Here is a 14,298-nt window from a genome sequence, read left to right on the forward strand (position 1 = left end):
CAGCATAGAAACACACTTTTCCTTGGGGCTAGGTAAGAGGAAGCCGATGCATGCCATATGCAGGCAGATCAGCTCTGAAGGTCGGTGCTCCAGGCATGGTTCCACCTTACGCATACTTACAGTGCTGTGATTTCTAGAGTTTCCACACATAAATGTGTGGTATTCCCAGATATACTAGGCATATACTGTTTTTTTTTTTTTTTTCAAACCCTATATGTGCAAAGTTTCCACATTCTGGGAAATCATCATGCCTAGAGTTAGGATATACATGCACCACATGTGATTAACTCAGTGAAAACACAGTGAATGCTCTTTTTGAAGCACACATGCATCTCAATAGTAAGGTTATGCATGCTGATCACTTTTACATATTATTTCCCAAAGAGTCGACCTAGTGATAAAGCAATCAATCAGCGTTGGAACAGTTTCCTCGGATGAAAGACTTAGATTCCTCCAACCTTCCTCAATTTTTTGTATAAAGAAAAATTATGAAAACATTTTTGTCATTCACTTCCAGAGGTTTCTGGGGGAGAAGAGAGCTACACTTCAGGAAGTAATAATGGAACTTTGAGGCAAGTATGTGATAGTGATGGACATTCTTGATGGCAAGCGCCTCTATTCAGATCTCTTCCGGTCAGCAGATTAGACATCTATCCACTTCTAAGTTTCCATTACACAACTGGGATTCTACCTTCTCTACTGTGCCCCCGTAGACACTTAATAATTGGCCTTCAGTAACCTCCAAATATCCGGTGACCATTAGGTCGTCACCCCCCAAAATAGTGTTGTACGCCTCACTCTCTGAGCTGTGCACCACTTCCCGAGGTAAAATTGGCTCAGCTCTAACCAGCCATAATCTCACCTGAGTCCTTGAATATTCCAGTCCTATTCTGTTACCCATCTTCTTAGCAGCCACTACCTTAATGTAACTTCGTCTTACCTCGAGTAGCTGTCTTCCTGTCATGACTTTATGGACCAAACCTCCAAAATGTTGGTAACTTTAGGGCTATATGGTCCTGAACTCCCCAGAGCTTTTCTAATGATTCACTGAGTATTAGTTCCTCTTTGGATCAACAGTCCAAAGCCTCCCATAGACTACCTGCTTCACATTCCACTAACCTCATTTATCTGGTAAGCTCTCCACTGTCTGCCTTTTTACAGGGTCAGCCTTTTCAGTGAATCCTAGGTCTTCCTAGCTCTAGGACATGAAAGCAACTGACTCTACTGTGATCTAGGTCGACTGCTACACCAAAGCCTGTAGGTTCAACATGCTGCCCTGCTGCTGCTTCCCAGTCTGTCTGCAGCCTTGTAGTTCAGTGCAACAAGCCCACATTGCATCCTGTCAACCAGCCTACTTTTCACATGAAAGGACTAACCATTGCCTGTGCCACCTCACTGGCTAGGCTTCCTCAGTCAACAATTTTCCCAGGTACAGCCTTTTCTCTGATCCCGTAGGAGACATATTGCCCCTTAGAGCTATACCAATATCCATTTCATCTCAACAAAAACAACTTGGCTTGTGACCCAAGCTTCTTCCCTGTTTTCTCCATTGCCCAGTCGCAGAACTGAAATTCTCGCTCCTCCTGCATCTTCTTCACTCAAGACACTATGAACCATTTTTCCTTCCTGGGATCAGACATTTGCCATTTATCGAGGCACTCAGCAGTGTCTCGCACTCTACTTTCATGTCAAGTCTGGTTCCTTCTCTAACATGGGAAGGTTTAAATCACACTGACCTCTGTGTGGTGCACTCCTACAAGGCTGCTAGTTATGAAGATAACTACAAAATGTAAGCAGCTGACACAGCTGTTAATTGTGTTGCTTTGTGGAATTCTCAGATCGATACCTGACATCCACTCCTCATTCTCTCACCTTAGCCACCATACATATGACCTCCCATGTTGGATCCCATTTCTGCTCCCACTGACGAATTATAACTGCATCAACCTCTTGACAGCCACCCGATGCAAAGGACCAGGGACGCACTATGCAGGTGGAGACTCTTCCATTGTCTCAGTGCCTGCCATCTTTCATAATAGAAGAGGCCTTTGAGTAGCCAGTATATTGCACGTCCTTTCTGCCTCCTTTCAGTACCTCTGGTGTCTGCCGTCCACCGCCTCCACAAACTATCTCCTGTCACGCATTCATCCAGTTTTACCATCTCTCTTGGTTCAGTTCTTCAGCAGCTTCATAGAAAGAGAAAGAGAACTGTTTTATAACCTTGTGCCACTTTACTCCTAATTCTCGGTAGCCATTCTTTGATGGCAATTAATTAATTCATATTGTATGCTCAAGTTGTATGGAGTGCCCCAGTCTGAATTTAACGGAGAAATAGGGTCAAGAGTGTGAAATACGAACCCAAAGGAATTATGAAAGTCCTAAGGAAAATAATAGAGCAATGCGTTGCAGGATAGCCTATGACCAAACCATAGGGTGAAAGACACATATTAAAGAGGACATCCTGAGAATGAGTTGATAAGTTGGCCAGAAGTATATAGAGAAGGTGAAAGGTGAAACCAATTAAAAAAAATAGGGCCTGTTTAGAGTTTCACATACAGGTACTTTGTGATGGATATCCTGTTTGCCTTATTACAAATATGTTACAACCTTATACACTTGCAATAAAGTAGACATGTTTGAAACGGAGTACCCATATGCCAAAATCTAAATCAAGCCCATAGTCTTTTAATACACAGTTGCACCAAATGCTAATAATTTGTTATCTGTGTACATATGAAGTAAGAGTGCAATGTTCTTAACATATGCAATGCGTTATTGGATGTCTGCTCTTCTCTTGCTCGGATTCACAGATGCAGCATTTCCGGATGTGCCTATGCACTCTTATGATAAGAATGATTCACATCTTCTACAAATATGTTAGATTATTTCTATTTATTTTATAGATCTATTTGTATATGATAATTTTCTCATGCTTTCCTCTCATTTATTTTGGGCAAATCAATTGGAGGATTTCTAGGGATCATAAAAAGAGGGTCTCATAAGAGTCGTAAAGAATATGGTCCAATATTATGATATTAAATTATGGTCAAGTGTGACATATTTAGTATCTAAGCATTTGAAGTGTTTGTTTCAGTGGCATTACAAATTTAAATACTAACTGTCTTTATTCTCAGTTCAGAGTCTGGATTTAGTTTAAAGGGTGTTAGTTATCTCTCGGCAGGCTTTCAATATCTAACAGTGCCTTAAAATCTGCTGTAGACCGTCTGGAGAAACATTGCATGTAGAGACCCACATTTCAGTAGCACTCTATAAGATTTCCTGTGACCAGACTTCAAAAGAATGCCAAATATTTTTAAGACTGGGTCAAAGTGTTATGCAACTTCTTTGTGGCTCAGATGTTATTCTAATACCTGTCACTGCAATTTACTCAATGTCTGGGATCTTTGCTATATTCAGAAATTTATTAAATCCAATAAGGTATTTATATCCAGGACAAGAATCATTTGCTAAGTGTTGCATATCTTTTTTTTGTCCCTATGATAATTCCTGTTTGAGAGATTTGTTTTTAAATAATTACATATGATGTTGAGCAAGAATTCTTTTATGTCTGGCAAATGCTGGAATATTGCACAGGCTTATTCTTTGCATTTTACAATTCATTAGTAGTATTAAAATGGTAAGTCAATGACAGCAGCCAAATAAAGGCCCACACTTTAGACCATATTTGGAATGAACTAGCAAATATTTGGGTTAAAGAGATTCATTCAGTCCCTTGGAAGGATCACCAGCTCATGATCTTTACACAGAGCTGCAGTTGTGAACCTAAGGGCTGGGAAAAGATAGAAGAGCTTTAGGTCATGTACTGACAACTCGGTTTTTCTAAATAGCTTACAAACCACGGAAATTTTAGCATTTTCAGCTTTGAAATGGAGTTTGATAAATGTATGATGAATGTAACAGCTTCCAATCTCCTCGATTCTTTAATAACGTTTTAAAGCATGCCTTAGACATTTACCTATTAAGAAATACAAAATTGGTGAACCCAAAAACAACATCCCCTGGTTTTCTAACAAATGTACAGAACTGAGATTAGAGGTTTGCCAGTGGGAACATAAATGGTGTTCTACTTATGACAGAGAAATTATTTCACTATAAACTGAGCGAGAAGACCTACAGGCAGGAAATTCACATAGCTGATCTCATTACTTATCAGAGAGGATTAGGACTTCATCACACTCTTCTAAAGAGTTATTATGTGCACTGGAATTATTTACTTTACTTAATATTCAAACTTTCCATACAAAACCAGACAAAAACTGTTCCACAAGGAACTCACTTCTATAATCAGAGAGATTATTGAAGCAGCACTTGGCTAAGGAGAGATCCCTTCTAATTCCCTTCTACCAGAAAAATGGGTTTCATCAAGCCCCTATTAAAAAGAACATTTTCAGTAATGTTTCTGCAAATTACAGGCCTTTTGCTACCATCTCTAAAGTCACTGGGAAGTTGGGTTGACTTTCGTGAATCCAATGAATTGTTAAACCCATGGCAGCAGGGTTTTACACCTGGCATCAGTATTGCTTTAACTCTCGCATTGGATGACATCTTAGGCATTGTGGATTAGGGAGACACTGCTGCCCCTGTATTATTGTATCGGTCTGTAACTTTTGATACAGTGGATCATAACACTCGACTGTCTCTTATTGAGGGCTGCAGCAAAATGGGGCAGGTTCTAACCTGGCTCAATTGTTTCCTGTAAAAGAGAACCCAGTTAGTGTGCCTCCCTCCATTTCATTGACAGAATCATCTATCAGCTGTGCAGTTCCTCATGTCTCCGCTTTATCACCCCTTCTGTCAAACACCTACATTAAAACTTTGATAACACTGATCAACTCTTTGAGTGTTCAGTGATATCTTATACACAGATCTTTTGTGGACTTGAACAAGATTTGTTTAGTATTTCTGTCATTTCCACAGAATGCATTGAAGGAATTCATGGTTGGATGAATAATAACTGGTAACAACTCAATGTCAGTAAATTGGCCCACATACATGGATGGGCAAACTATGGCCTCGTAGTCTTGGTGCCACTCCTTTTTTCTGTGGCTAAAGCAAATTCATTTGGATTTCTATTAGATGTAATTACTGATGGCAACCCTCAAAAAGAATACCAGAAGAGGCCAGTGTTTCTGGATAAGGGAACTGCACCCATTTATTTTGGCATTCTTCATCATTGGTAACCTTAGCCTGTCCTTGAAAGATAATCTACCACGATGGGCTTGACTTCTTTTGAGGGAGTCTACTCAATATAGAGACGGATTCAGGTAATTGAAATAACCTCTACGTAAATCCAAATTAATTTCTTTTAGTCATGGTACAGTTTGTAAGATTAAGACGTGAACAGTTATCTTTAATGACATGTTTCAGCTCATTTTGAAGCCCATGTGGGTCAGAGGTATTATAGATCATTATCTCCCTTCTATCTGTACACATTCATAGAAGTCACTTAGTGATGGCTTCGTACCATCCTGGGATGAATCCAAGGAGACCTCTGTGGGTGAATTAAGGAGTATTACAATTGTGAATGGCTTAAATAGCCATACCTCATATGTGTAATCATAAGACAATAAGTTAAAAGGTGAAATTTCCAAAGTGAAAGAATGTGAGCCATGGAAATCAACATGGCACATGTGGGTTGAGTTGGGGTACTTGTACTTACACACACACTCAAACTCTCACTCACTCTCACCCTCCCACCCTTTACTGACCCTTGCTATGGGATAAATATTCCTTGTGGTCATAACTAGGGAGACCCCTCTGTAGTTACACGCTTATATCGGAGAGATCATCAGCGAATCATGGTTCTTAAATAAGGCATTATATATGTCACAAGATCATGTGTTTGGAGTGTTCCAACCACTCAATCATTAGTGGGAGTGGGGTAGATCCCTGACAGTTGTAGGTCCGTAATTGTGGAACACTCTTCCTCAAAAACATAAAACTATTCGTACCCACATTCTTTTTTGAAAAAGTCTAAAAACGACTTTTTTTTATTAAGCTCTCTCTTTTTCGTGTTCAGCCCATTCTGTCATTTTCTTTTTTTCACTTGTTCGTTTGTAGCACCAAGATGCCCTGGCATTGGGAATGTTTTGCGCTCAAAAATGTTTTTTATTTCTACTACTACTGGTGGCCTCGATGTACCCATTATTCTTTCTCTGTTGCTCTAAAATTCTAAATTACCTTTCGTAATTCTACAATACATTTGCTTTTCCCTGCAGGGTTTTCGAGGACTCTATCGTGGTTACAAAAGCACAGTTTTAAGAGAGGTAAGCCTTAAAGTTCATACTTTACAATTCATGTCACGGAGTTCCAGTAATTTAAGTTCTGAACTTGGTAATCCAGAAACTATTGCCATTCTTTTGGTTGTGTACCCTCATTGTCTTTTGTAGACACTGGAAATCTTAAGTTTTTCGCGGCCGTCATTGTATGTTTTTGGTTTAAAATAAAGTAGAATTTGAATCTCTTTAATCTGCTTGTGTATTCAGTTATGGAACATGTTTAGTCTGTCATACAGCCTTTGCAGTTTCAAAATGCTGATAGTTCATCAGTTGGTTTTGAAGTAGTTCAGGATTTTTGCATGTATTGTTTTGATTTCATAGACTTCTAGAACGTCGATAATATCAAATAACCAATCCTTTTTAATCTGTGTTTCTTGCGATTCGCACATTCCTGCTTGACAGTAGGTTTAATGTTAAATGGATTTCAAGAAAAAGCCTAGATTTTAGTAAAAAGCTGTAGAATGTCATATGTCTCATTACCTGTGCATGGGTGAAATATATTTCTGAGTATTGGGAACATAAAGCAGTTTTTCAGCCAAGAAAGTCTGAAAGAGCCACGCTATAATCATTTCAATATTTAATGCTCCAACGTTAAATATCAAGCCTGAGAAGGTAAAAGTTAGAAGTGATATATTGCTTATGCATAGGCTATGGCCTGTTCTTGGGGATAATGTAAAGAGATGTAGGTTGTATTTATAAAGTGCTGTGTTTACAAAGTGACACTGAAATGACCTTCACTTTGGTGTCCACTCATGCCTTAACTTGTTCACTTTCCTTCTGTTTTTCTACATTTCTGCAGCATTGTAGTTGGCAAGAACATTTTAGGCTTTTAAGTATTTATTACAAAATGTTAAAAAGTGACCTAAAAAGAGACTACTTAGGTGGAATTCAAGTATGAATTACGTTATTCTATAGTGTATCAAATACACAACATGATGCAGGAAATGTCAACTAATTTAGAAGTTGTTGGGTCTAAGCATTCTTTGTTCCACTGGTACATCCAGGGGAAGAGGTTTGATCTAATGAGCTCGATTCACAAAGCACGCCTAATTCAACTTAGGTCTGCACATTTGCTAGGGTAAAATCATAGTTCTTTACTTATTCAGAATAACTAGCCTGTTCTTATGTATGAGATTTGGAAGTTCCACCACTGTGGTGGAATTTCGACATTCGGAAATTTAGAATTGGGGCAAGTTTGTGCATGGCTCATGGAGTTCTGAAATTCAAAATCATTTAAGCCTGCAGGCATCCACACAACACCCTTTGCATATTTCCCACCGTAGACACGTGTTAGCTGCAGGAATAGGTGTTTTTCCAATGTAGGAATGGGGCAGAAGCATCCACATCGTTAATAGAGTATAAAGGAAACAAAGGGAAAGATTCTTCCTTGAGGAAAATTATTGCTCTCTGGGGATTAACAGACCAATATTAAAGTTAAATGTGCTGAATCATATTGTTACAGTTTGTGTTGAAATTCCACATGCATTTTTTTCCTACGTGAGTATCCTTGGAAAACGATGATTGTTGTGTTTTACAAAAGTTCTGAAATTTTTAAAGATTGTTATAAAACTTACAAACTTGCGCCAAACGCTTGAATAAGTACAGTCCGAAGGGCCTGGCATAGTCCACGCCAGACTCCAGAACACAATCAACCCAGGTGGGTTCCAGGCTGTAAATGCCTTGTCCACAAGGAACAGCTTGAGTCCTGTTTCTTAGTGAACACAGGACACACATGTGGTCATACCTGCCGCACTTAGTTTTATATTCTCAAGAAACATTCTCCTATCATTTAGTTAAAGAACACACACCTGTTAATAACGTATCTTTTTGTGAGGGAACTCCTTATGCAAATATAATCTCAATCATCTTTGTGCACAGTACCAAAAATATATGTTTCCACCAAAGCACAAACTAAGACCTTTGCCACCGTGCAGTCAACTCTGTTAGTAGAGTTGGCCACGCATAAATGCACTTTTAACCATACATTATACTTTGCCTCTGCTTTTTGCTGGTACTTGCCAGACACCAAGCATTACTCTTAACGGAAGGTACTTTAAGTAGTTTAGCGCGAATTTTTAGATGTTTGAAGACTTGTTTTTTGTGTGACGTGGACACGGGTATTTGCCGAAACATATCCCCAGGTTATCTTTACGCTGTACTTATTTTCTGAACTGAGCAACGTTATTCTCTCCTATTGCTTCCGAAGACAGGTACACAGGGGAACCGAAAGCATTGTTTATTTCTCTGAGGAGCAGAATAAATGAATACATGTGCATGCTGCTGAACACTGATCGTGTATGCCAACAAATAGATAAAAGACGCCGTTTCGACAGGATGCTATTTTCTTTAAAATTCGTAGTGACACATGTCACGATGGAAATTAATTTCTAAGCCGGGATCCTAGCAGTGTGTGCAACCTTGGTAAGATATTTTTGTTTACTCAAAATGGCAGCACTTTTTTAAAACTTACCTGGGGTCCTTCCCATTGTGTAGGTTAATAAAGGAACCTTCAAAGCTAATTTTTGGTGAAATATTATTTTCTCCTCACGATCTGTCCAATCGAATAAGAACAGAGGAGTGAAACGCGATTTGTTTTTAAAATGAAAAAAAGTTAACTGTTCGAATTCAAGTGCAGAGTTTATATTTATAAAGGTACGTCACGCCCCCAAAAAAGGCCCCAGAGACCAATTTTGTATAGAAATTTTCACCCGGTTAAAAAGCATGTGAATTCCAAGTTCAGTGACAAAACAACTTATATTTTTATTCTTCATTAATCTTTTTATTTTTAACATACTTATGTTCTGGCTCTGTTCCAAAGACTGACCCCAATACGCATGAAACGGACAATGTTTTTATTAATCATGTGGGGAGGGATTCGCTAGTGTAATTCAATCCATGCTTTCCCTTGCTCTTCAAAACCCTATTGGTGACCTCCCTCCGTAAGTATTTAAAAACGCCTCAGAACTGTTCAAGGACACCGTCAACTAAACTTGTGCAACCAAATAAAAGCCAACCAAAAGCAGTTGGACTAGAGGTTACATCAAATCGATCCCCAATCTCATCCACAAATTCAATGGAGAGCTGACCTGTGAACTTCAGTGAAAGAAACCGAATGTTTCAGTGAACCTAAACTGCAGATAAATACACTGGAGCTACAAAATACTTCCCCTGTACTCAACAAGCATTGACCAACAAAAGTCAATCATTGACTTCACCTCAGATTTTTACTGCATTCTTCAGACCTGCAAACCTGCAAAAAAAAATGTCAATGTGAGGAGGGGCCAGTGCTTTGGAGGGGATGGGGCCTGATACCTACAGTTACCTGAGAAGCACTGTGCCCACCACAAATCCCTTCACGCCTCCTCCCTACCCAAACAAAAACAAAGCATTGCGGAGGCTGTCACCGATTCCCTGGGGTGTTTTCATACCCCTTTATGGGCATTGGCTGCTTACATTCACCGAAAAAGAGCTGTTAAGCCACTCTGAGCAGTGTGTTCTAACTGTTATCCCTGCCAGTGTGAGACTTCAGCTCCTCATCGGGTGATCATGCGAAGAGAGACAAAATCGGGTGACACACAGTGGTACTGTGTGAGCTGGCAGGTCTGATTCATATGGCACACATGGACTGAAAATAGCACGGAAGAGCCTGGAGTTGATTGCTCTTGCACAACATGCTGCTGACTGTAACGTCATAGCAAATGGGGAGTGTACCATGTGTGACCTAGAGCGTTGAACTTTCCAGAAGCAAAACACACCAAGCCCGTGCAAGACTCCTCTGATATTTATCTTTACTCTGTCCGTTCATTATTTCTCTCTGTTTCGACTCCACATGGTTTGTAGGGTGTATGTTCCTGTTGCCAGCCTACTATGAGAAGCTAGAGGATTTCTGACAAGGAATATAATAATTTCCTTGCTTGAGGCTGGCCCCTTCACAAACGCACAGAAGCAAACAAAGAAAGTCTTTGCAGAAGACCTTGCCATGAGGAGCCTACTTTTAGGGGCCATTTCGATCAAGGCTAGAGGGCTGTAAGCACCAAAACATTAGTACCAATCTCAGCACTAGTTGTATTCACAATTTATCCCAGGACAGTAAGGTAACAGGTTTACTGCACATTAAGCTCCATTTCTACTAGCAGCACATTAACCTGGGAGGCTCGGGCCACCAGAAATGTAATTTCTGCTATTAAACTTCACCTCTTTGTACTGGACCAGGATCTTTCGTGGATAGTCTGCTATAAATCTGTATGTGGTAGTTGTATAGAGTGAACCTAGCCTATGCTTGCTTTTGACACAGTGCAGAGCAATGTCAAAAGCAAGCATACAGTCAACGGGCAATAAGAGACGTAGTTGGTTAGTGAATTACTAATAAATTGTGATGTAGTATTCTCTAAAGAGGTGTAAGTTCAAATCTTTTCTAAATTGGAGTAGTGTTGGGGCAGCTTTTATAGCTAGGGCGATGTTGTTCCAGGTCCTGGGTTTATAGAAGGAAAAGGCCTGCTGCAGTGGTTTTTCTTTTTTACGGTTCTTAGTCTCCAGTCCGATGGTGGCCTTGCTGTAAATGTGCCAAGAGTGGAGCTGGTCTGCTTGTCTGCAATTTAAGCATGGTTCTAATCATGATGGTTTTGTAAATGTTTCAGCTGGTGTTGAAGGTGTTCTTGATTGGCAAGAGGAACCAATGGAGTTCCATCAGGATGGGGGTGATTTGATCATATTTGTGGAGTCTGGTAGGCCATTGAGCAGGGCATTACCACCATATAGCTGCAAGCATATGATGGCTTGAACTGCAGTTTTGAAGTTGCTTTCTGTAAGACACAGTTTAACTTTCTGTAAAAGAGAGTGCTGATACCAGGCTGTCGTTGTGTATTTTATTTGTAATGTGTTCCTGGACAGTGAGGTTGGCGCCGAAGGTGAAAACATTTGACTTTGCCTTGGGTGAAAGTTGTGGTTCAAAGTGTCAAGCTTTGTGTCACTGAGCCAGGTTTGTATTTTTTCTTTTGCCGCTTGTTCTTAGCACATTACAAAAAGTGTGTCTTGTTTAGATGGAGCTTCAGAAAGGCACTGATATCCAGGTCTGGATGATGTACCAGCAGTGTTGTAGGCATTGGATGTCTACAGTAGAGGTGGCTTTCAGGTAGCATTGTGAATCCTGGTTCTGTTTTCTGTAAGTGGAGCCCCAAGGGATTAATTGTAGATGTTGTCAATGATGGGAGACAATGTGGGTCCCTCAGGAACTCCACATCTGATAGGGATCTTATGGAACCTGTAGGTACCCATGTGAACAAACTCAAGACTCCAGGGTGTGGATTAGGGTTGGATGATTGACTGTGTTGATAAAAACTGAGAGGTCCAAAAATATCAGGAGGAAGGGGTTATCCCATCTGAGGTCAGGAGAATGTTGTCTATACTGTGTACTTTATTGGTTTTGGTGCAGCTGTGTGATCTGAAGACCGAGTGACAGCCATGCAGGAGATGGTTAACAATGATGTGATCTTGGATTTAAGTGTAGGTTGCCTTTTAAATGATCTTGCCAAAAAACTGATGAGTGGGTGATGGGCTGGTAGTTGGTGAGGTCACCAGAGTCTAGTGTTGGTTTCTTTAGTATTGGGAAGATCTGACCTGTCTTGAGAGCTTTGGAGAAGATGGTTTGAATGAAGGAGGCATTGACACTGGTGAATAAGCCTGAGAGAACTTGCCTGGAGAGAGCTTTGACGAAGGACGAGGCTAAGATATCATCTTCATAGGCTGTGGCTCAGAGAAAGTGGAATGTGTTGACAAGATCTGTGGGCTTCATCATTATGTCTATTTTTGTGCATTCTCACTACCTTCTATGTTTTTGCTGCTGTGTTCCTTTGGTCTCCAAACCACTTGGAAATATGCCTTTGATGTTTATTTTGCTACCCCAACCAAATGCTAAACTCTGCTTGTCCAATGATTCTCCAAAAGTACAACTCCACACCCATATTGTGCGGTGAATTCAGGCATCTCAAAACACTACGGGACGAATGATGATTGTGAGGCAGATTATATTATATTAGATGATATTTGCTAACCACCTAACCACAGATGTTTCTTGATGCTCAAGCATTTGAACATTGAAATTGTTGTTAACAATGTAGAAATATAAGAATTGATTAAGCAATGAACAGAAAGATTTTCAGGAACTTCCTGAAACAAAACAGTGGCGGTTGATTTCTCAAATGGGTAGGCAACACATTCCAGAGTTTGGCTGGGGTGACACAGAAGAATTTTTCAGTTTGTTCGAACTCTTAGCACTTGAAGCAAAATGTGTTTTATGACATCAAAGGTCAATGTGGGACATACCGAGAATTTATTCCCCCAGAAGTTTTTTTTTTTTTTGCACATCCACTGTGCATACATGCGGCAGATGCACTTTTATGAGGTTCTTCTAGTTGACACATGAAGTGGGTCTGGACCAACCACCTTCACTAACCCAAAAGGTCATCCATTTGCTCAGAGCATCTCTTGTGATAGCAATCCTGCCACCAGCCCCCAATTAAAAACATTTGCATTTGACATTTCTAAAATCAGGAAAATTCAGAGAAATTAACAAACTTCAACTTAGCCTCCAAGAAAGTGTAGTGTGCAGCATTTAAAATAATCATTCTTCAGATTTCAAATGTATTGAGAAATTGGGCGACTGATGCACTTTTAAAAGGTTGTGTGGTTGTTTGACACCTGAAGTGTCGGGACCACCAAACTAGCTACCCCAAAAAGGTGATTTGGGAAGCAGATTCAGACTTTTTATCTGTCAGCCTTTTTATCTCGATCTAGAGAGAGATATGTGATCCTCGTAATAAAGTGTTGTCTGTCTCCCATAAATTAAATTGTTCACTTCTGTGAGTGTATGTTATACGACTGTGTTGACTTGTGGTGTGCTGTACAAGTGATATGCTCTGTGGGGACCCATTGATTGTTGCAGACCATAATAGTGTTCTTCTTCAGGATTACTTCCCTTCTTGAAGCCTCATTGTCGTTTCACTTACATCTGGTTTCTGGGATGCAGTAACACATTTAGCATAGAGATCTGCTCCACAATATTACCTGGCCACCCTGCTTGGCTGCTTGGAAAACCAAATTCCAGTCTTTAGTTTGCTTAGCAACAACTTCAGCGCACTTGACAGATCTAGTCTCTATTAGAAATTGTTGGCTTGAGCTGCCCTTGTAATAAAAAATAGGTGGGCAACTGAGCTTTTCCTGGAGTTTTGCCTCTTGCTATCAACTTTAACTGGTACTGGTGTTCTCTTCAATAGACAGTGGTTCCTCCGGGCTCTCCCTCTGTGTATTTTTTAACATTAAGTGTGTCTACCGCCAAAAACAGTTTTTTTATAGATATGTGTGGGGCAGCGGGCCTTGAACATGCAGTTTTCACTAACAGTGTTCAAGTGTATTGTTAATATCTTCCAGTGTCCTAATGGCTGTTTCGTTTAAACCTTCCACACATTTTTTTAAAATAGATACAATTTCTTGCCAACCATGCTAACAGTTGACTGCTTTTTTATCACTCCCTCCTATTGATTAGTCACAAACCTCTTTCATTCTTGTCAACCCTCTTTTCCATCAGGATAGATCTTGGTTTTTTCATGATTGTGAATTCTTATTCTAGGATTTGAAACGTCTTCTCCAGTCAACACCATTTTCTAGATCTGTGCCTGAATTCAGCTGTCACTCCTAAACATAAGCCCCACCCATCACCACCGAGAAAACTCCAATTCTACCTCCAAATCACCAACAATGCCTGCCTTTGTTTCATAATTCTTACTTGTAGCTCTACTGACCAGTTTATTAAATGGAAGACCACTCAGGGAGATAATGTTGTTGGTAGTCTAGGTGCATACTGGCCACAAATCAGTAAGTTCAGTACTGACATATCACTATTACCCAGATAACCCATTTTTACTACCAATTTTATTTCTAATGGTAACCGTAACCAATTTGGTGTTTAGAAGGACATTATACAGTAAGAAAGTGTTGTTCCTGT

General features: G+C 40.0%; 1 protein-coding gene across 2 annotated transcripts in view; it reads left to right on the top strand.

The window, feature by feature from the left end:
• SLC25A26 (solute carrier family 25 member 26) overlaps positions 1–14,298 on the top strand; it is an 875,825-nt gene that overhangs the window by 332,209 nt on the left and 529,318 nt on the right. For both annotated transcript variants that reach the window (XM_069206568.1, XM_069206569.1), the window contains exon 5: positions 6,240–6,287. In XM_069206568.1, the coding sequence (XP_069062669.1) occupies positions 6,240–6,287 (48 nt within the window). The remainder of the gene's footprint in view (positions 1–6,239; positions 6,288–14,298) is intronic.

Source organism: Pleurodeles waltl, chromosome 9 (assembly GCF_031143425.1).
Source record: "Pleurodeles waltl isolate 20211129_DDA chromosome 9, aPleWal1.hap1.20221129, whole genome shotgun sequence".
NCBI classification, from domain to species: Eukaryota; Metazoa; Chordata; class Amphibia; order Caudata; family Salamandridae; genus Pleurodeles; species Pleurodeles waltl.